Here is a 22,113-nt window from a genome sequence, read left to right as displayed (position 1 = left end):
TTTTGAGTATGATGCTACAAGCTTGGCACCTATTTTTGGGCAGTTTCTCCCATTCTTCTTTGCAGGACCTCTCAAGCTCCATCAGGTTGGATGGGGAGCGTCGGTGCACAGCCATTTTCAGATCTCTCCAGAGATGTTCAATCGGGTTCAAGTCTGGGCTCTGGCTGGGCCACTCAAGGACATTCACAGAGTTGTCCCGAAGCCACTCCTTTGTTATCTTGGCTGTGTGCTTCGGGTCGTTGTCCTGTTGGAAGATGAACCTTCTCCCCAGTCTAAGGTCCAGAGCGCTCTGGAGCAGGTTTTCATCAAGGATGTCTCTGTACATTGCTGCATTCATCTTTCCCTCCATCCTGACTAGTCTCCCAGTTCCTGCCGCTGAAAAACATCCCCACAGCATGATGCTGCCACCACCATGCTTCACTGTAGTGATGGTGTTGGCCAGGTGATGAGCGGTGCCTGGTTTCCTCCAAACATGACGCTTAGCATTCAGGCCAAAGAGTCCAATCTTTGTTTCATCAGACCAGAGAATTTAGTTTCTCATGGTCTGAGAGTCCTTCAGGTGCCTTTTGGCAAACTCCAGGTGGGCTGTCATGTGCCTTTTACTGAGGAGTGTCTTCCGTCTGATCACTCTACCATACACGCCTGTTGGTGGAGTGCTGCAGAGATGGTTGTCCTTCTGGAAGGTTCTCCTCTCTTCACAGAGCAATGCTAGAGCTCTCTCAGAGTGACCATCAGGTTCTTGGTCACCTCCCTGACTAAGGGCCTTCTCCCCCGATCACTCAGTTTGGCCGGGCGGCCAACTCTAGGAAGAGTCCTGGTGGTTCCAAACTTCTTCCATTTGTGGATGATGGAGGCCATTGTGGTCATTGAAACCTTCAATGCTGCAGAAATTTTTCTGTACCCTTCCCCAGATCTGTGTCTCGATACAATCCTGTCTCAGCGGTCTACAGATAATTCCTTGGACTTCATGGCTTGGTTTGTGCTCTGACATGCACTGTCAACTGTGGGACCTTATATAGACAGATATATAGACAGATGTGTGCCTTTCCAAATCATATCCAATAAACTAAATTTACCACAGGTGGACTCCAATCAAGTTGTAGAAACATCTCAAGGATGATCAGTGGAAACAGGATGCACCTGAGCTCAATTTTGAGTGTCATGGTAAAGACTGTGAATACTTATGTACGTGATTTTTTTCATTTTTTATTTTTAATAGATTTGCAAAAATTTAAAAAAAAAACCATTTTCACTTCATCATTATGAGGTATTCTGTGTATAATTTTGAGGGGAAAAAAATAATTTAATCCATTTTGAAATCAGGCTTTAACATAACAAAATGTGGAAAAAGTGAAGCGCTGTGAAAACTTTCTGGATGCACTGTATGTCATTAAATGTGATATTTTACCGAAAATAAATGTAGAAAATCTAAAATAACATGTCAGAATTACAATTTGCAAATCATGTAAACCAATATTCTATTGAAAATAGACCAAAGTCTAATGCAATCAAATGTTGAAACTGAGAATTTTTGTTTTATGAAAAATATGTGCTCATTTTGAATTTGATGGCAGCAACACGTCTCAAAAAAAAGTTGTGACAGGGTCATGTTTACCACTGTGCTGCATCACCTCTTCTTTTAATAACACTCTGTTAACATTTGGGAACTGAGGAGACCAGTTGGTGGAGTTTTGAAAGTGAAATGTCCCATTCTTGGCTCCGTTGTCGGGCACAGAGAAGGCTGCAGTGTTTCCGGATCATGTTTATATCTGGTTTCTTCTTTGCATGGTGGAGTTTTAACCTGCATTAGTGGATGCAGTGATGAACTGTGTTCACAGACAATGGTATTCAGAAGGGTTCCTGAGCCCATGCAGTGATTTCCACTACAGATTGGTGTTTTCAATGCAGTGCCCGCCTGAGGGCCCTGAAAATGAGCATTTCAACACTTTGTTGTTTTTGTTCTATTTTTAAATAAGTATGCATTTACCTGATTTTCAAATCATCACATTCTGTTTTTATTTACATTTTACACAGCGTCCCAACTGTCTGTGATGTGTGAACTTGATCAGAGTTACATGATATACTGAGTGAAACTGTTGATTTTCTCTAAGTATTCTACCTGCAGGTAAAACAGAAACAAAATGAAGCTGTTTCTGATTTATAGGGACTCACTTGGGGCCCTGTAAGGACCAGAGGCTGCCTGAGAGCCGCAGATGTAGGTCACCTTTGTTAAATCATGCGTGTTGAAGAACAGATGAGGCTCGCAGCCAACATGATTCTCAGACGTGCGGTCCAAAATGCAAATCTGGGTGCATTCAGGACGAGCCGAAGCCCAGAAAAGAAAAGTCTCACGAACATGTCGGATAATTTAATACTCACATACAGCACGGCGTACATGTGGGAGTTTCTTTACATCTCACAAACACGAAAGCAAACAGGTAAATACGTGGATTATTTTTAGCACCGGCGTAGAGTCCTGACCCATTCAGCTTCCTCCAAAACACTTCTTCATAGTGATTTTCAAAATAAAACACCTTGCTTTGATCTCACTAGGCATGGCTTACATGTAATATCCTGACAGCAGCATTCACTTACAAAGGTTATTGATTAGAAAAGGATGCATACTGTACACCTAAAGTGGTGTACAAAAGCAATATTATATTATATACCATTTACATGTGTAACATTTAACTTCTGTATCATCACTGATGCTGGATAGAAACATGAATTTTAATTAAAAACATGTGGAGGCTGTGGAGATAACATGGAACAATCCTGCATATAGAAACATAAATATATCACGCGCACAATGCTCTCGTTTCCTTTATATACTGTGTATTTACAGGAGAGCTGCAGTCTTTCTATGGAGGCTGTTTGTTATGCTTATACTGCTGTTAATATTAAAATTCTAATAAGAAAAAAAAAGAAAAAGAAATTCAATGGTGAACCTTTTTGTTTAAAAGTAATGTGAAAAAAATAGTATCAAAATGATTTTTTGAATCTCTCGATCAAAAATCAATAATGCACCGTTATCGATATGTTTTCATCTCAGTAAACACGATAAGATCGTACAGCGACGTTGGACACAGTTTCTGAAGGTATAAAGTGTTTTCTGTCGAACAGATGATGGATAAATATATTAAGAATGAACATACGTTTTCGGTATTCTGTGCCAAACGTTGAGTCAGGAAGTGGAGAGAGAGTTGAAGGTGTGATCATCACGACGTGACATCATGGGAATCTTTGACCTCACCTCCGGTCTGTGAGCCAATGGGAAGAGAGTAGAGTCTCCAGGTGTGAGGTGCACCTGTCGTACTGTCTCTGCTGCACCAACAAATACATGCTGCATTCAAACGTTGTCGTATTCACCAGGTACAGAGAAGAGTCCGTACCAACGGCGCCCTCTTGTGGTAGTCACCACGTCGGAACTCTTAAATGTTCTACAAGCCTCCAGTTCACCAGTTGTGACGTGTTTGTTTACAGAAAAGTCAGGTCATGGAAGTTCATGTTCGGTTGGATGTTAAGCTAATATATTGTAGTTTTAGTCATGTAGAGTTTGTCTTCATAATTTAGATAATAGTCTATGTCTGAGGAAAATGTTACTCTTCCCAACAGCCTCATCTTTTCCCTCTGTGTCTTTGTATTTCCTGTGAGCTTAATAAACTGTTAGCCTCTGTGGCTTCTAGACGCCCTCCATGTTGCTGACTTCCCGTGTTTGTAACCACGAGTTCCATTTGAACCCAGAAACAGTTTGAAAACAGCTGGTGAACAAAGTGTTTAACATCTAACGAGCCAGATATTTTCCTCCAGGAGTCGGTGGAGACCAAAAACGGAGCTAAAAGGGACCGAATGTCTGGCAGCCAAAAACTCAACTCCAAAAGTAAATGGTAATGTTGTAACATTTTCTAGCAAGTATAATATTATTTGAGAAGGTTTAGAAGCCAATCATCATTGGCTGAAAAATCAATCACTGCAGATTTTTTTCAGGCAAAAATGTATGTAAATCCGAAAACTGTTGTAGTCTCAGTTTGCAGATGTTACAGATGTCATCGTGAAGACTGAAGATGAAGTAAACCTGAATGTTTCACTGACTGTTTCACTCTTTCTGAAGCATCACATCTCCCCTTGGATTCGGAGGGAAAACGAAGATTAACCTCTTTGCTTTTCTACTTTAGTTGCAGAGCAGGAAGTGGCCCCTTCAGGGGACTCGAAAAGAAGCGACAAACCTCGTCACCCTGGAGACTCTCCTCTCCTCCAGTTGGCTCTCGGACCCGCGGCCCTCAGACGTGACCCCAGTCGAACGTTCTGCTGGATTTAAAGTGAGTGTTCAGAACTTGGTCTGCTTTAGTTTGTCGATGTGGTAGCAGAGCTTCAGGGCCGGGCCCAGCTTCAGTCCCAGGTACTTCATGATCATGTCGCTCTTCAGGAGCAGCAAAGCGTTCCCGTCGATCTCCTGAGGAAAGCGGAAGGACGTTGGAGTCAGAGAGGAAGGGACATCGGCAGGTAACGTGTGGAGGAAATACTTGACTTACATGTTTCCTGAAGACGTCTGCGTGAGGGCCGAGAGCCTGGGGGTCCGCGTCCCTGATGAACCACACCACGTCCTCCACCGACCAGGTGGACGGGTCCTTGTTGGGCGGAGCTTTGGACTCCTGCGACTCTGGAGACGCGTTATATCCTCCTGCAGGAACAAAGAGAAGAAAGCAGCTTTTATGTTTGTGTTTCGTCGAGACAAAGGTCACCACCGTCCTCGCGAGGACGTCCCACCTGTCCTGTTGCTCTCGGGGAACGTGTTGGGGCTGCTGGACGACTGCCTGCACATGCCGATGGAGGCCGAGCCGTTGGGGAACTGCTGAGACGAACGGAACCCGTAGGAGGACTTCGGGGAGTAGGAGGAGCTGATGGAGCCGAAGGCGGAGTCCCCGGGGTCGAGGGAGTAGCGCTTCCCATCCAACTGGTCTAAGTGGTAGTTGTCTGCCATCGATGTCTCAGCTGCAGACAGGGCGGAGGAATCAGAGACGGAACCCTGTAGCCTGCGTGTCGGAGCAGTGAACTGTGGGAGTGAAGTACCGTCGGAGTGGTAGGAGGCGGCGCTGTGCTGCGTGATGGGCTGGTCGCTGAACAGGTTCTCGCAGTGCAGGCTGCGACAGAGCTTCTTCAGGAAGCGCAGCACATAGTCGATGCTGTTCACCACGGGGAGGCTCAGGAGATGCTGCTTCCCATCAAACGTGGCTGCAGGAGCAGAAACGGGGCACCACTTGAAACACAGCTCACACGCAGCCTCCTCCACATCACTTCATTCAACCTGAGCTGATGGCGTGTTTGTGTCAGCACCACCGCAGGTAAAGTGTTAAACAAGCAGAGAGGAACACCTGAGCGAGGTCTTGGTACAACACCTGATATCTTTTCTCCTCCGTAGCCCTGCGTGAGGAGGGTGAACACGGTCTTCTGCTGGAAGGCGCTGTCGATGCAGCCCTGCACGGCCTGCTGCAGCACCACCGACGGTCGGTCCGGCCCGAAGTGGTCGGGCAGCTGCTGAATCTTTTTGCGGTCCAGGTTGGGGCCGGTGTTGGCCTGTTTGTTGATGTAGATACAGACTGAAACAAGAAATGGAGCAGCAGGTGAAATGTCTGGTGACCATTTTAGCGTCTTTAAGCCGCTGCAGACCGGACCGAGTGCTCGGGTGGCGTACCTGTGAGCACCTGGGGCGTGGCCGAGTGGGGGATGGTGGCAGCATCCTGAGGGATGGAGCTCATGTCGGGCTCCGGGGTGCTGCTGGGCGGAGAGATAGCCAGCGGTGTCATCACCATCCGAGGTTTGAGCTGCAGGACGACAAGTTTGTTTGGTCGTATTATTTATTCATGCATCCAAATCCTGCAGAGACGAGGAAGTAAACGGCAAAAACAGCCGTGGTTGTAATGAAATAACGTGATGATATCTGACTGCAGCAGAACAAACAGATGTTACACTGAGGTCCTGTGAAGTCTGAAGGGCACGGAGCCTGTGTGTCTGTGTACACATGCATTTTTAAACACACTGCACCCACCCACACACCCTATCACCCCTTCCTTCCCCCTCTGGCTGACCTTGAAGCCCGGCTTTCTCCCCCTCTTCTTCGGCACTTTGAGCGGCGGGAGCGACTCGGGATAGCGGTTAGGAAAATCCATCTTGGCGACATTGCGGAGGGGGGGTCTCCCTCTCTTCCTGCCCGGTATCTTCCCCGCCTGGCTGGGGATGAAGGAGGGAGTCACTGCAGCTGATTGCATCTCACTGTTGTTGCTGTCTGACTTCTGTGCCGTGGCTGCAGGTACACTCATTTGGAGCTGCAGACAAAGGAAAGAGAAACACATCTGAGCGTGCACTTTACGTGCACATTAATCATCCTGCACCGTACGTGCTGGAGAGCAGCATTAGCATCCATTTACAGCAGACACTGAGCCGGCAGAGGTGCACAACACATCCAAACACTGAGAGACTGCAGAGCACTCAGCAGCTCAGTAATCAAACAACACAAAAGGGCAGCCATGCATGAGCTGTGGAGGAAACAGCACCTCCATCCTGCTCGGAGAACACACCAATAAACCTGAGAGGGGAGGGGGCGGGGGGCTGTTACCTACTGTCTCCTATTGTGAAAGCCCAACAGTCGAGACCTTTTTGTCTTAAATCCCAGCAGACTAAGAGGCGACTATCACTCTGAATCGTCACTGTGCAGGAGAAGCCATCCTATCTCTCCCCTCGTCCCTGTTTGGTGAACACTCTGCTGCTGCTGCTGCTGCTGCACACAGGCTGCAGACATCTCATTAGACTAATGCATTCAGCAGTAGCAGAGGGAGGAGGAGGAGGGGTGTGGGGGGGATTGACTTCACCATGGCTACCCAGCTATGAATTACCATGAGGATGACAGCTTCCACCCTAATCTTTAAAACGAGCGGCAGCGTCGAGACGAGGCTCATCGTCTGCAGCTGTAGCGGGAAGAAGCTGCAGGATGTTTCTCTATTCAACGGAGATCCATCAAAGGACAGCGCGTGTAAACAAACAGGAAGCGGTCAGCCGGCACTCACCATCCAGACCAGATGTGGAGGATCCCGTCGCCTCCCACTGCTTTCAGGCTTTCAGTTCCCAACAGTAGAGACCTCAGAGCGAGGCGGACTCACTGTAATACTGTATATATACGAGAGTGTGTGTGTGTGTGTGTGTGTGTGTGTACAACAGAGACAGACACAGAGCGAGTGACACTGTGTGTGCGTGTGTGTGTGTGTGTGTGTGTGTGTGTGCATTAAAGGGAGAGAGGGAGAAGGGCTCCTCTGTTGTCATGGCAACAAGCCTGTAAGCCCTTTAACACCCTGACAGTTGTCTGCCATGTTTTGTCTACAGCTCAGAGCCGAGGGAGGAAATAACTGGACTGCTGTTAATTATTATGAGAAACAATGACTCTTATTGTTTTATATTTGTATGTGGTTTTGTACTTTAATATCTTTATTATGTGCTGTGAATGTTTTACACTCAGATTAACGACTGATACGGTTCGTTTAGACCCTCATTGATCAGCTGATGGATTGATTGCTCTTTTGTTCTGCGGCTGTTTGGATCATCTTTGAGGGAAAATGCCAAACAGTTGCTGGTTCCAGGATTTTCCAAATGTGACGAGTCGGTGCGTTTCTTTGTCCTGCATCATAGTGCACTGAACATACTTCAGGCTATTTTTTTCCCTGTTTTGGCAAATATTTAAGCAATAAATAAAACAAAAAAACAGGCTGATTATTTAGATATTAAAAAACATGAATTTGCCACAAATAACATGATAATAAAAACATCATTTGAATCTAGTTTATGTGTGAACATATAATGTAAAAATTTAATTTGTGTTAAGGAGCATGAAGACTGGAGAGCTTATTTTTAATTATTCACTGATCAATTCACTCATCAATATGAACAGTTTGTCTGCACTCTCAGTTTTTGTGCCACATGACGATCAATAGTTTTAACGGCGAGCTTCAAACGGAGCGTTCCATAATTTGAACATGTGGGTTTTCCAAATTTAGGCCATGAAAGTAGGCCTCACATTCATTTATCTCCCACTGTAACAACACTCAGTACTTCAGTATATTTAGGCACTAATAATTACTTTTTATTATTGTTTAATTTATCTAGCCATATATTTTTTTATTCATTATGGAATTTGGATAAAATAAAAAAAACATAAGTAAAGTTCAATTTAAAAAGATACTAAAATAAAGAGATTAAAAAGAGAAATACAAACAGCATCTATAGTTTTAGAAATAGAACATTTTATTTGGGACTATTCATTCACACCTTCCACTTAACTGTAATTTATGTTCGGTTTAATCTATTTATTAAATTTCAACTTGTTTTTTTTATTTTGCTCTTTAAAATACGAATTATATTTTTTCAATCTCTTTATTTTTCAGTCTTACTTTGACTCACATTGTTCATTATAAAATTATAGTAATAAAGATAATATTATAGTGTTTATTTGTAATAATCCTGGATGTTTTAATACAATAATAGCGGTCACAATAAAAAGTCGGTCGCCCCCTTCTGGCTGGTTTTAAACCCGCTTCCGTCTGTTTTGTCTTTGTTGATAAAGTTCCGTTGAATTCAAGATGGCGGCGTGCGTCCCGCTGCGGGTGAAGATGTCATCCTCAGCTTCAGCGGGCTTCAGGTTCCTTTTAAAACAGAAATATTGTCCCGGACAGCTGCTGACGTCTCTCAGACGAGGTGAGACCAGGTTCCGATGAGTTTGGAGCGTTTACCGGGTCGGTCTTGCTGGTTTTATCTCCATCGGAGGAGTCACCGCAGCCGGTTAACTATTAACTGACCGGTGTAGCTAGTTAATTTTTAACTAACCGGTGTTTCCACGTTAACTTGGAGTCACTACAGATCTGTAAACTTACCGGGTCGTTATTTTCCCGCTCTCTCAGACTAGTTAGTAGTAAACCTTTGGTCTTCCACCGGAGGAACTAACTTTCTGACCAGAAGCCGGTTTTCAGAAGGTAAACACCGAGTGTGTTCTGCTCCGGTACCGACCATCTTGTCGTTGTCGTTTCCGTGAAGGTTCCTCGGTGAACGCCCGGCAGGCGGAGGAGGACGGCGGCGCGGCGAGCGGCTCCTGCGGCCCTCTGGACCACTACGGCGGGCTGATCCGGGACGGGGCGCTGCGGGAGGACGAGCACCAGAAAGCGGTGCTGCAGAACCTGGACCGGTTGCACCGGACCCTGCGGGGGTACAGCAACACCCCGACCTCCATCTTCTCCAAGGTAGACACCGACAAGGCTGTTCCCGGTGGAACTGCTCTGAATGAACCTTTCAAAGTAAAACGCTTCCTTTCAAAGTAAAACCACAAATGCTCTGGGTTTTGCTGCTATTTTTTAAATATTATTTTTGGATTATTCAAACTCGCACTAAGATCTACAGCTGCTCCCTTTACTGTGAAAATTAATCGAGTCCTGAAATATTTAACTGCGCTGAAGAAGTTCTAATGAATCTGTCTTTGTTTTGTTAAATTTCACTGATTAATCTGTCTGAGAATCTTTTTGCTGACTTTCCGTCTCCACATCTTTCAGTTTTTCACGAAGCCGAAGCCTCCGAAAGGTTTCTACATCTACGGTGATGTTGGTAAGACAGAGACGTGTCTGTTTGAGTTTGATTCCTCTGCCACCGCTGTGTTTCACATTCAGATGACTTCCTAACGATCCGTCTCCTCTCAGGAACTGGAAAAACCATGGTGATGGACCTGTTTTATTCGTACGTGGAGACGGAGAAGAAGAAGAGGGTTCACTTCCACGGCTTCATGCTGGACGTTCATAAACGTGAGTCTCTTCCTCCTTCCGGACCTTCTGTGTTTCCAGGTGGACGGTTGAACCTCTGACTGGAGATAACGCAGATACATTTTCCACCTTCAGGGATCCACCGGCTGAAACAGAACCTGCCCAAGAGGAAAGCAGGAAAAATGGCCAAGTCGTATGACCCCATCGCTCCCGTCGCCGAGGAGATCAGCGAGGAGGCGTGTCTGCTGTGCTTCGACGAGTTCCAGGTGACGGACATCGCCGACGCCATGATCCTCAAGCAGCTGTTCGAGAACCTGTTCCTGAAAGGGGTGGTCGTCGTGGCAACATCGAACCGACCGCCTGAAGGTGAGCAGGAAGTGATGTCGCACGTTCAAATCTGCAGAACGTAATTAGTTCTGCTTTAATAGGAAACATATTTATATTTAAACATTTTTGATCTCAACGATCACCAACTGAGATCTGATCAATCTTTAATTCTGATCTTCCCTCAGACTTGTACAAGAACGGTTTGCAGAGAGTGAACTTCGTCCCTTTCATCGCCGTGTTGCAGGTGAGAACGTGAAATATTTTCTCTCCCGTTGCCTGATGAGCTCTTTGTTTTTTTTGTTTTTTTTGTCGTTCTCCTGCAGAAATATTGCCAAACTCTGCGTCTGGATTCTGGGATCGACTACCGCAGACAGAACCGACCCTCCGCTGGAAAACTCTACTTCCTGTAAGACGTGCTGACGGTAGCAGCAGCAGCAGCAGCAGCAGCAGCATCGTCTGCTCCGCCACTCCGTAACGTTGTTTTGTCTCCTGCAGTTCCAGCGAGCCGGACGTCGAGGCCACGCTCGACAAGATGTTTGACGAACTCGCTTTCAAACAGAACGACAGTAAGAAGACTTCAGACTATTTTTTTTTTTTACTTCCCTCCGCGGCCGATGGACGTTTATCAGAAACATCAGGTTATGTTACGTAAAAAGATCGGATTTTATTTCGACAGTAACGCGACCGAGAGTCATGAACGTCCATAACAGGAAGGTGCGTCTGAACAAAGCGTGCGGGACCATCGCTGACTGTGCGTTTGAGGAGCTCTGCGACAGAGTGAGTCTCTTTCTGTCTGTCCGATACAAACTGTGGGATGAATGTCGTTACAGCTGCTGTTGTCTGTGTTTTAATCGCCTGTCTGGCCTCTCGGAGGACACGCAGCTTAAAGACGAGTTGGTCTGCAGAGTCTTATTCGACAGATCTGTTTTCCTTCTCGGCCGTCGGCGAGTTAGAAACGTCTCGAACGTCTGGCGTCCAAAAAACTGAAATCGACCAGCGGAGAGAAGTGTTTTATTTGCACGATGGATAACTGCCTTTCTACAGTCTGGTTTATTTCAGCAAGTTCACATTAATCCTGAAAATATTGACATGTTTTCAGCTACACAGTTCAGCTGCTGAGTTCTTATGAACCCAAGTTCTGTTCACAGCTTTGTCTTCATAGCTAATAAATTCATACGTGTTGGGTTTTTATTTTCTGCACCTTTTTTCTCTTTTTTTTTTCTGCAAGTTTGTGTGTCTTTTGAAATGAAGGAACTGAACCTAGAGTTTAAGCGACTCACTGGTGGCTCCACTGGGGTTTTAAATCCAGAATAGCTAGAAAACGTTGAAGGTTTCGTGTGGAACGTTTCAGCCTCTCGGAGCCAGCGACTACCTGGAGATCTGCCGTCTGTTCGACACCGTCTTCATCCGACACATTCCTCTGCTGACGCTCAACAAGAAGAGTCAGGCCAGGCGGCTCATCACGCTGGTGGACGCCCTCTACGACCATAAGGTGCCCCCCGCACGCTCACCTGAGCTGCACCGACGCATCTCCGGTACCCGCAGACCTTTTAACGGCGAGTCCTCCTGTTTCAGGTGCGGGTGGTGATCCTCGCTGATCACCCGCTGGAGGACGTCTTCGTTCACGGAGGAGATCACAGTCACGACGAGAGCCACGTTCTGATGGACGACCTCGGGCTGAGGCGGGTAAGAGTCACCAAGGAGGCCGTCTGCGACTGTAATATAGAACACGAAGGCTTCATCTGTCAAAATAAGACCTTTACGTGCTTTTTTTTTTTTTTTTTAAATCACATCCATTCAACACTAAAACAAAGTTCAGCTGGAAGTGTGGAGAAAACTCATTTAGGATGTTCCTCATTCCCATCACAAGACCACATTTCCCACAAATCCCGTCACTTCCTGTAGTAATAAAGTCAGTTTTATTTTGACAGGTGACTTTATGCTGTTATACTTTCAGCAGAGCTTCTGTTGGCAACAGTTTTTGTGGAAACATTGCAGGAAGTTATAATATTGTGGAATTTTCTGCAGTGGCAAGATGGTGATTTCCTGGAGGGACTGAATAAAACAAAAAAATACGCAGAAATCATTCAAAGCTGACATCCTGTTTCTGCAGGATCAGAATATTAAATGCACCAAATGTCAGATAGAAAATTTAAAAAAAAAATTAAAAAAAAACGTGAAGCCGTGAAGTTGCAGCACGTGTTCAAATCTGGTATTTTGAATGTGGCTCTCAGGAAGAAGCCAGCAGTCTGTCCATCTTCAGCGGGGAGGAGGAGATGTTCGCCTTCCAGAGGACGGTGTCGCGGCTGACGGAGATGCAGACGGAGGAATACTGGCTGCAGGGCGACCGGAGCAGCAAACCACAGCAGTGACTCCTGAACGGGACTCCTCCAGCAGAACCGGACCAAACGCCGCTCCCGCCCTCCCTCCATCAGCCCGATGTACAGAACATATTTATTTCTCTATCAAAGCCTTCAGTCATTTTACAGCGACGGTGCACTTTTAAAGTAAGTTCTTAAGATGAACCTGGATTGAGGTCCAACTTTTTAAACCCGTGGGACGACTTCTGGACTCCAGAAAGACCTTCTTTTTTTTTTTGAGGGCCATTTTAATGTTTTTTTGAACATTAGTTCAAAATGCATTACTACATGAATTCATCATAAATCTAAACACAGAAGCAGCAGACGGGTTCGGCTGTTTGTTCGAGTCGATGATGATTCTTCAGTTTGTTTCCATCTTTTCTTTGTTTAAACACATTTACTGCAGTGTGTAGGAGAGAAGGTGAGAAACAAACTTTAGAGACACACAAACTTTAGAGACACAAACGCACACACAGATGGTGGCATTTTATTTAGTGGAATCTGTTTTCTTTTGCAGAAACTAAATCTGTCCTTTTTATTTAAAGCTGTTTCAGGTCGGAGGATTTTATTTTCTTTGATTGTGAGACTGTCAGATTTTCAGACTTCATTATTTCTGATCAGATTTAAAAACAGGAACAAGAAAATCTACAGGATTGTAAGAAGAGTCACTTTTAATAATATACAAGTTTCCAATCTGTATAACCTCCTTTAAAGCTTTGTTACTCATGATTAAACATTAATTAATCAAAGTTAAGTTCAGTTTAATACGTTCACTGCTATTTTTAATGTTCTGTATAATTCAATAGTTTTAACTTGAGTCTGATGTATAAACACTGATTCAATTCATGTCACTTTATTTTCATTTTTTTTTAAACGGCATTTGGGAAATAAAAGGAATTTGAACGGTCTTTTAACAGTTGGATGGCTGGTGTATGAAGAAGTCCTGGTTCTGGTTCTGGTCCGGACATCCAGACTGATGATAACATTTAATTTCACAGTGAGGAGCTCGCGCCCTGATGACTCTCTGCTGTGAGTCTCGTGCTCATATGAAAGGTGATGTCACTACTTGGCAGTCGTCTCCACGCTGTCACTTTAATTTCTGCGCAGTTCAGGATCGCGTCTCCTGCACTCGCAGCGTTTGCGCCAACCGCAGCGTGTTTGCGGGCTGCTGGCCTCGCGGAAGACTCCGTGCTGGCTCGGTGAAGACGCCGGAGATGTGCGTCCGGGATGCAGCGTTGTTTCTCCGGTGCTAGGAGGGCGGGTTTGAGGCTTTTCTCCGGCGGCCTTCAGAGACGCTCCTCTCCGCTGCTGGCTGCTGAAGAACTCCGGAGAGGAAACGGTCAAGATGGCAGCTGTGTCGGGCTGATGTGGAGCCGTTAGATGCGGTATTCTCCTCCTCTGTCGGGCAGCATCGCGGCGCAGGACGCGGCCGCCTGTGAAGGAACGCCGTTCGGATCTGTGCGGGTCTCCGCGGAGCCTCTTAGTCTGTCCCTGTAGAGACGCTGCGGTGCGGTGCGGGCTGCTGGGTGGCTGGGTGTGGGCTGTGCACGACAAAAGGATATGTTTTGTTGAAGCTGGTCAGTCGGAGGAGCTCCGTGCGCCGCGGACAGACGCTGCAGGACGGAGGGACGGACACGTGCTGAACCGGGCTGCAGGCACGACATTTGCATCCCGTGCAGAGTAAATAAAGAGTCCCGGAGCGCGCGCTCAACATTGATGGAATGCGACCTGAGTGATTTTCTAACCCTTTGTGTAACTACCGAGACATCAACGTTAACATGGCCGAGGCGGCGCGGAGCGAAGACGAGCCGCCCGCAAACGTCGAGATAGACCCGGACTTCGAGCCCCAGAAGCGGCCGCGGTCCTGCACCTGGCCGCTGCCCCGTCCGGAGGCAGGCAAGCCCGGGGCGAACGACACTGACGTAATCCCCGAGGAAGAGGATGATGAGGGTGACAGCCCGGGGAGCGGCGCTGCTCAGAAATCCAGAGGTGGGCTCACGGAGCCCCGCGAGCCAAGCAGCAGCTCCGTCTCCCAGCCCGTGGAGGTCCAGCGGGGCCCCCGCAGAGAGGAGGCCGCCGACAGCTCGCCCTCCTCGGCGCAGACCCCCCCTGCGGCCCCCGGCGGCTCTGCCTCCCAGCAGCTGAGGAAGTCGTCAGCCCGCAGGAACGCCTGGGGCAACTACTCGTACGCAGACCTCATCACGCAGGCCATCGAGAGCTCCCCGGAGAAGAGGCTGACCTTGTCCCAGATCTACGACTGGATGGTTCGGTCCGTGCCCTACTTCAAGGACAAAGGAGACAGCAACAGCTCTGCAGGCTGGAAGGTGAGCGGTGCCACGCTGCTGCTGTCATCACAACAAACAGCCCACCGTGCTCCTGTTAACACACGGTGGAGGGAGACAGCACCATCATTCGTGTTTTTCTTCTGAGGTGTATTCAGGTGATCAGTGAGGCTGCAAAATAATCTGTAATATACAACATACACACAACAATGTGCACACACACACACACACATTACACTCAGGACACACATTATATTAAGGACACGCACACACATTACACTCAAGGACAGGCATACATTACACACAGGACACATGTTACACTCAGGACACACACACATTACACTCTAGACACCCATATTATACTAAGGACTTACACACAGGACACACATTATACTAAGGACACACACACATTACACTCAGGACACATGTTACACTCAGGACACACACACGCATACATTACACTCAAGACACACACATTACACTCAAGATACACATTATACTAAGGACACACGCATTAAACACAAGACACACACTCACACATTAACCTTAGGACACACACACGTTAACCTCAGGACACACACTGACCCAGTCAGAACCAGACTCTCTGCTGCCTCTGTTTGATTTTCAGGATTAGTTCAAACCGATTCATCTGTCATGGAATAAGTCTGATGAGCTCTGAGCTGCAGGATTTAGACGGAGGGGGAAAAATAGGTTTGTAATCCGGCAGGCTGCTTCCAGGGAGCTGCTGCTGGAATAAATTCCAGCAGCGCTGGTCCAGACTGATCGGTTTAAACCTCGTCGAGCTGATGGGGCGCATCGGGGGGACTCAGGGTGGGTAACACGAGCAGAGGGATGTGATGTGATGCTAAGTTCAGAGTCCAGATGTTTCCAGCAGCTGCAGCAGGAAAGGGTTCACGTTTCTCCTTCAGATGTGCTGACATCAGCACGTCTGAGGAGATGCTGTGTGTCCAGAGCGTGTTTGAGGTTCTGACAGTTGGATCACCTGACTCTCTGTCTGCACACGTCTCGGTTCTGGTCCTGTGTCGTGAAACCAGATTTGAGTGTAAATGGATGTCCAGCACCCGGCTCTCGGCCCTGCTCCGTGCCACCCTGTGTGTTCGTGCGGCCCGGGCACCGGAATCAATCAGCTGACTGTAAATGATGTAGGTCAACGTGTGGCCGTGTGAGAGGAGCTCAGTGTTTCTGTTTGGATCTGAACTGGCACGGCTCCAGTCGGCTCTGAACGAGGCTGCTGCAGCGCTGCGTGGGGGGTGGGGGAGCGGGAGGGGGGCTCTTTGTGATCTATCTTTATGTGCAGCAGCTCCTACTGTATGCACCTGTGCAGCTCATCTGCAGCTCGGTCCGCCACATTCCTCCACTCAGGAGGAGAAGAACCAGGTCCTGCAGCTGCATCCAGCAGGTCCACTTGTGCAAGTGATTTATTCTGTCGGCCTCAGTGCAGCTTTTCGTCTCCAGTTTCTGTTGAACTGGACTCAATGCTGCGGTCATTCTTCAGGTTGTGTTTCCAATCCGACACCACTATGATTCACAGCCTCATGAATGAGCTCAGAGTCGGATCAGAACCGCCTGAAGTGCCGCACACGGTTCATATATTCATGTGTTGTTGTGTGCTCTCGGCCTGCGGCTCCTTCCAGCACCAACATGTTGACATGTATTCAGCTCTCGGACCTTTACTCAGGCGTGATGTTAGATATGGTTCTGGTTGTACAGCAGCTCTTTAATAAATATATATTTATCAACACACTCCTTCTCATTCGGATCAGTTAGAACCCGTCGATCCCACCTGATGGATCAGTATGATGAAGTTCTGCTTCTTTGTCACCGTCGTCACTAAACGCAGTTTCTGCTGCATTCAAGTTAAATTCTTCAGTAGAGTTCAGAGATGTTTGAGGAATGTGTGTTCAGAGGAAAAATGAAGGTTCGGTGCATCTTTAACCAGAAATAAGAAGTCTGATTTCATGTTTGTTGAGTCAACAGAAAGAACAAATACAACTGGAGAAGACATCAATATTGGATAGACACGTCTGGAAGCTGGAAAGTGAATCAGATGTTTTTATTTGTAGATGAAATCAGTTTTTTAATCGAGATAAATAAACCATCTCGACTCGTTTTGTCCGCTTTGGCGGCGCCTGTGGTAACTGCAGCTGTGCTGTTTGTGATGCGTTGGCTCCGCCCACCCTCTTGCTGGATGGAAACGTGTTTGTGATTTTTCCCGCCAAACACGGCGAGTTCAACCGTCCCGTTGCCTCCGTCAGCAACCCAACAGACACTTTATTTAAAGAAAAATCTCCAAAATGAAACCAGAAATTCAACATGATCACGTTTTTGTCCAGTTTTGAAAGGAATACTGTTAGCTTAGCTTAGCATAAGGACCAGAAACAGGGGCTAGCAGCTAGCGATGCTCTGTCATAGCTCAGCTCCTCTGGGCTCGCTGGTTTTAACGGTGTAGTTTGATTGTATATTCATAAACTGAAGTGTGAAGACGAGACGTCGGACAGAGACGAGCTCGTTGTTTCCTGTTTCTGTTTCCAACATTAAAACTACCTGAACGGATATTTATCGAGTCGCATCGACCTCTCAATGAAACCTCAAACTTTGACATCCTTTTAAAGTCGGTAATGAAACCCAACGAGACGATCGTGGCTTCGTTCCGATTGGTCGAAGGCAGCCATCAGAGTTAAATCAGGTGACTCGGGAGGGAAGAGAGCAGCTGCTTTCGTTCCTCGTTCCGTGATCTTTGTTGTCAGAGGAGATGCAAGTGTTTGCCGGTTGATCCGATCCTTTAATTGACTCCAAGCGGGAGGGTTTTTAACCGCGGCCCGTCTGTCGGCATCCGTCCCCCTGCAGCTCGGACGCGTGGAGCCTGTTTGCCGTTTGATTAGTTTAATCGTCTGAGAGGTGGATTTAAGAACGAGCGCGGTTTTACTCAAGTTAATTCGAGTTTAGAAGAATCAAGCTGGACCGCGTCCCGGTGCGGTCGGCCTCTGGGTCGCAGAGATCAGCGCCGGCCTCCTCCTCCTCCTCCTCCTCCTCCTCCTCCTCCTCCTGCTGGAGTGTGACGGCCAGCGGCGCAGCTGTTTAATTTTGAATGTGGTCGGGAACATCTCGGGGGAAATCCTGCAGACCTTTCTGAGCAGCCAGAAATAGGTCACAGTGTGAGGTGCAGAGAAAAGGAGTCTGATGGAAGACACTGCAGAGCTGGAAAGATTCAGCTCTCCGTTTTACAGCCAGTTGCGCAACAGAAAGCTTCAGTTGCAGGAAGAAGGATGTTCAGATCTGACTGACAATAATCTGCGTTTTCTGTCGTTAGGAAGAAAAAGGAAAAAAAGAAGAAAAGAAAAAAAAAAAGTCATTTCTGATCCCAAACTAAACAGACGCTCTCCACAGAACAGCTGGCGATGTTTAAAGGATGAGTTGGTTTTTATTAAAGCCTGGTTCGTTATTATTTATCTTGATTATCACTCTGCACTCGTCAAGTTAACAGCAGAGATCTTCGAGAGTCAACATCACTGAAATAAATCTTCACGTTAGTCCGACTTGAGGGGAAATTCTCAAACTTAACACTTCAAAAGAGACTCAAGTTGTAATAAACTGTATTTTTCCTTTCTTAGATTACTGTTGATCTAAAGTTGAAGTCTAAAAATCTGCAGCAGAAACAAATTTTGTCTTTTAGTCTGCAGTAAATCCAACTTTTCTCATCACGCAGCCAGCAGCTTCTTGGCAATAAACCCCACTGCATGCTGGGTAAACAGCAACACCATGTCGGTCTTAGAAACTCCTCGAAAACCACAGAAAATTAGAAACAACAGTTTTTACAGGTTTTAGTAGTTTGAAGCCAATAAATGGATTTAAAATAAGCTGCTTATGTCGTGTACACTCTGCGTCCTTCCCCTTTAAACCGGTTCCTGTCTGACATGTTTTAATTCGATATCAACTAACTTCGATGTTATTTCTCGTTGCAGAACTCCATCCGGCACAACCTGTCCCTCCACAGCCGCTTCGTCAAAGTCCAGAACGAAGGAACGGGGAAGAGCTCGTGGTGGATGGTCAACCCGGAGGGCGGGAAAGGCGGCAAAGCTCCCCGGCGACGGGCCGTTTCCATGGACAACAGCAAGTACATCAAAGGAGCCCGAGGCCGCGCCACCAAGAAGAAGGCCTCGCTGCAGGCCGCTCAGGACGGTAGCTCCGAGAGCTCATCCAGCCTGTCCAAGTGGACGGGAAGCCCCACGTCCCGCAGCAGCGACGAGCTGGACGCCTGGACGGACTTCCGCTCCCGGACCAACTCCAACGCCAGCACCCTGAGCGGCCGTCTGTCCCCCATCCTGGCCAACCTGGAGCTGGATGAGGTGCCCGACGACGACTCACCGCTCTCCCCGATGCTCTACTCCAGTCCCAGCAGCATGTCGCCGTCCACCGGGCCCACGGGCCTCTCCGACCTGGCTGGTACCATGAACCTGAACGACGGGCTGTCCGACAACCTGATGGACGACCTGTTGGACAACATCAGCCTGACGGCGTCCCAGCAGCCTCCTCCCGGAGAGGAGGATGACGGAGCCAACGGGCAGGCGGGCTCCGTGTTCACCTTCAGCTGCTCGGGGAGCGGGCTGGGGAGTCCGTCGGGGAGCTACGGGCCGAACCCGCTGTTCAGTCCGCCGTCCATCACCGGCCTGCGTCCAGCGCCGATGCAGACGATCCAGGAGAACAAGCAGACCTCCTTCTGCCACTTCGGGGAGCACCAGACGCTGCAGGACCTGCTGAGCCTGGACCACAGCAACGTCCTGCTCACCCAGTCTGACCCGCTCATGTCGCAGGCCAGCACCGCCATCGCCCTGCAGAACTCCCGCCGGAACGCCATGCTGCTCCGCAAGGACCACCTGCTGGTGAACCACGGCGGCGCCAGCTCGGCCCAAAGCTCTCCGGCACCCGGTTGGCAAGCGGGCTCGTCGACCTCGGACGGAGACGCTGGCCTCGCCGCCGCCGCCGCAAAGCAGCCGCTCCTGAAGTCTCCCGTCAAGAACGCCTCTATGCAGCTGGGCTCCAGTCTGTCGGGCCAGGACCGCTTCGGCGCTGACCTGGACCTCGACGTGTTCAACGGCAGCCTGGAGTGCGACATGGACTCCATCATCCGCAACGAGCTGATGGACGCGGACTGCCTGGACCTGAGCTTCGAGTCCCGCCTCTCCGCCCAGAACGCCAACCGCAACCCAGGGAGCTTCTCCGGGACCAAACAGACGTCGGCGCAAAGCTGGGTGCCGAGCTGAGAGGCAGCGGGAACACAAACTCTACGGGGAAATGTAAATTATCGTCCTGCATCGTGCAACTAGAGGGAAGAACGCGTGTAAAGGTGTATTTATGTCGTTTTATTTCCGATGTGAGGCATCAGGTCGGTTCTGTACACAGAACCGTCTCCAGAACTGTTCCAAGATGTGACCGACAGTCAGGACATTTTCTGATGGACAGCATCAGCTCGTGTTCGTCTCAGGGAATCACTCATATCACAGCATCACGTCTCCGCCCGCCTCTCTCTCCTCCTCCACTCCTCAACCAACACTTTGCCAAACCAGCTGTCGGCCCAGTTGCCCGGTACCGGTACCGGCGCCGGCTGACGGCGTGTTTACAGAGAGCCGCGGAGTCGCGTCACTACGTTCCAGTGGAGGATACTTGACACGCTTTTATTTTGTAGGGTTTCTTTAAGAGCCGAAATGGACTGAACCATTTAACAAGAGCTGTTAATGAGAAGCTTTTTATTTCCCATGATGCACCGGGTCACACACCAAATATCGATCTGTAGAGTTGAACATGTTATCGAGACGTGAACTGATCTTTATCGTGTGGGTTTTCTATGTTCTTTTTTATTTCTACCCTGTGATTTTAGTGATGCTACTGTGAATTCTGTTCCTCCTGACGAGGAGAGCTCCTCCGGTACTGATCCGATCCCTCCTTCATCCTCGTCCTCCATCCTCTTCCTTCTCTCCCTTATTCTCCTCCTCCTCCTGCAGCAACCTCCTAGTCCATCCTCCACCCTCTTCCTCCACCCTCCTCCTCCATCCTCCACCTCCTCCTCCTCTCTGCTGGAGGTGCAGCTCTGTAAACAGACTTGAGGGCAGAATTTAAGGACCTGATTTAGCTCCAGTTGGCTCCACTTCCACGAGCAAACACTCCGGATTCAAACACCCACAGAGGGAGACGCGGCTGCAGCGTCAAGGTGCGAGTCTGAAGGAGTTGTAGGTGCTATAAATATGAAGCGGCTGCAGGAGGAGCAGTGTGTGTGCGTGTGTGGGGAGGGGGGGTTTGAAACGACCACAGTGTTTTAAATATTGCCAAAATGTTTCTGCATTCGAATGAGTGGAAAGCAGAAGATAAACAGTGTGTAGATTTTAGAACCAGTGTTCAAAGAGCAAAAAAGTAAATAAATAAAACCCAACATCAGCAGAGTTTTGTAGGAAGAGCAGGATGAAATGTTTACTAACAGGATGAAGGAGAGAGAGGATGTTAAGAGGAATTTATCTGGGTGTATTTATTATTGTTGCAGGACGTCCCGTCTCCTGTGTGGTGGAGAAGCACTTTTATTGGATCATCTGTTCAGGTTGGTTCAGACAGAAAATGAACGACCCCTGAACCCCTGCGTACCGTCAGTCAGTGAGCAATCTAAATGATCCAGCGTGTTGAGTTTAACAGTTTCAATATTGAACCCCGTCGGCCTAACGTTTAATTTAACGGTGCTTCCAGGTAAAGTTTATGTTGCTTCATGTGGATGATTTCACCTGAGAAATAAAAACGCTGACTGTAACTTCATATTTTTACATTCAGTTGAAGTCAAACTCACTGCCAACGTTTCATTTCTTCCTATTACTCCTACAAAAGAAGGAAAAAAAAGATCCCAGATGTAATTCCAGCTGTTCTCTCGGTCCGGTCTGAGATGGTGCATGTAAATAAAGCTTAAAGGACCACTGAGACACGTTTGATGTACCTGTGTTTCATTTCTGTCCCTGGAGGAATATCACAGCTGCAGCTCTGCGATTGGGTAATCGCATCATGAGCTCAGAGCCAATCACATGCTGTATCCAGGAGGAGCAGAGCGGCTGCGGTCGAGTCTGCAGGAGCTGTGACTGCGGCGGTGAGTTGGTTCTCCTCACAGCTCTCTCTCTGATTCCACTTTTATTTACTCTGGACTTCAATTATTTAAACCTGCTGGAAGAAGCTGACGGCTCTGATGTCATCACCATCAGAGGTAAAGCTCTGGAGCCCTCTAGAGGATGAAGGCTGCAAATGTGTGAGTCCAGGAAGTGAAGGAAGTACTTCCTGCTGCAAGTTTCAAAATAAAACTGCATTTAA

The 22,113-nt window shown here is 47.9% G+C and overlaps 3 protein-coding genes across 6 annotated transcripts; 2 read left to right on the top strand and 1 right to left on the bottom strand.

Moving 5' to 3' along the window:
- Positions 1–2,353: 2,353 nt before the first annotated feature.
- scml4 (Scm polycomb group protein like 4) lies at positions 2,354–7,240 on the bottom strand. 4 transcript variants are annotated; one of them, XM_069711696.1, is made up of 8 exons: positions 7,062–7,240; positions 6,087–6,323; positions 5,693–5,822; positions 5,373–5,597; positions 5,071–5,232; positions 4,768–4,992; positions 4,533–4,681; positions 2,354–4,453 (listed from the first exon to the last, which is right to left on the bottom strand). In XM_069711696.1, exons 1-8 carry the CDS (start codon positions 7,062–7,064, stop codon positions 4,328–4,330), a joined length of 1,257 nt encoding a protein of 418 aa, XP_069567797.1. In that variant the 5' UTR covers positions 7,065–7,240; the 3' UTR covers positions 2,354–4,327. The 4 variants fall into 4 exon arrangements, with proteins under 4 accessions (XP_069567797.1, XP_069567800.1, XP_069567798.1 ...); XM_069711699.1 differs by having other exon boundaries at positions 5,397–5,597; positions 7,062–7,238; XM_069711697.1 differs by lacking the exon at positions 7,062–7,240 and adding an exon at positions 6,614–6,789.
- Positions 7,241–7,550: 310 nt separating this feature from the next.
- afg1la (AFG1 like ATPase a) lies at positions 7,551–13,383 on the top strand. The gene is made up of 13 exons (XM_069711694.1): positions 7,551–7,651; positions 8,609–8,739; positions 9,076–9,278; positions 9,585–9,636; positions 9,729–9,830; positions 9,924–10,154; positions 10,301–10,359; positions 10,439–10,521; positions 10,611–10,681; positions 10,792–10,892; positions 11,467–11,607; positions 11,691–11,801; positions 12,350–13,383. The coding sequence occupies exons 1-13, from the start codon at positions 7,605–7,607 to the stop codon at positions 12,485–12,487; spliced, it is 1,470 nt and encodes a 489-aa protein (XP_069567795.1). The 5' UTR covers positions 7,551–7,604; the 3' UTR covers positions 12,488–13,383.
- Positions 13,384–13,504: 121 nt separating this feature from the next.
- foxo3a (forkhead box O3A) lies at positions 13,505–21,732 on the top strand. The gene is made up of 2 exons (XM_069711688.1): positions 13,505–14,799; positions 18,741–21,732. Exons 1-2 carry the CDS (start codon positions 14,254–14,256, stop codon positions 20,037–20,039), a joined length of 1,845 nt encoding a protein of 614 aa, XP_069567789.1. The 5' UTR covers positions 13,505–14,253; the 3' UTR covers positions 20,040–21,732.
- Positions 21,733–22,113: the final 381 nt, after the last annotated feature.

The sequence above is a fragment of the Brachyistius frenatus genome, unplaced genomic scaffold (assembly GCF_029030835.1).
Source record: "Brachyistius frenatus isolate BFR_SWC_R1_liver_20210118 unplaced genomic scaffold, ASM2903083v1 Contig_102, whole genome shotgun sequence".
Classification (NCBI taxonomy): Eukaryota; Metazoa; Chordata; class Actinopteri; family Embiotocidae; genus Brachyistius; species Brachyistius frenatus.
The sequence above is the reverse complement of the archived record's forward strand: the minus strand, read 5'-3'. Positions and strand labels throughout refer to the sequence as shown.

What these genes read in the sequence shown, in the direction of transcription:
- scml4 (XM_069711696.1), bottom strand. An exon ending in CGCCTCCTACCACTCCGACG is followed by an intron (nt 4,993 to 5,070) that starts GTACTTCACTCC and finishes CCCTGTCTGCAG; the next exon opens with CTGAGACATCGATGGCAGAC. An exon ending in CCCCGAGAGCAACAGGACAG is followed by an intron (nt 4,682 to 4,767) that starts GTGGGACGTCCT and finishes TTGTTCCTGCAG; the next exon opens with GAGGATATAACGCGTCTCCA.
- afg1la (XM_069711694.1), top strand. Translation starts at nt 7,605, where the DNA reads ATGCCAAACAGTTGCTGGTTCCAGGATTTTCCAAATGTGACGAGTCG. An exon ending in ACGCCCTCTACGACCATAAG is followed by an intron (nt 11,608 to 11,690) that starts GTGCCCCCCGCA and finishes CTCCTGTTTCAG; the next exon opens with GTGCGGGTGGTGATCCTCGC. An exon ending in ACGACCTCGGGCTGAGGCGG is followed by an intron (nt 11,802 to 12,349) that starts GTAAGAGTCACC and finishes TGTGGCTCTCAG; the next exon opens with GAAGAAGCCAGCAGTCTGTC.
- foxo3a (XM_069711688.1), top strand. Translation starts at nt 14,254, where the DNA reads ATGGCCGAGGCGGCGCGGAGCGAAGACGAGCCGCCCGCAAACGTCGAG. An exon ending in ACAGCTCTGCAGGCTGGAAG is followed by an intron (nt 14,800 to 18,740) that starts GTGAGCGGTGCC and finishes TTCTCGTTGCAG; the next exon opens with AACTCCATCCGGCACAACCT.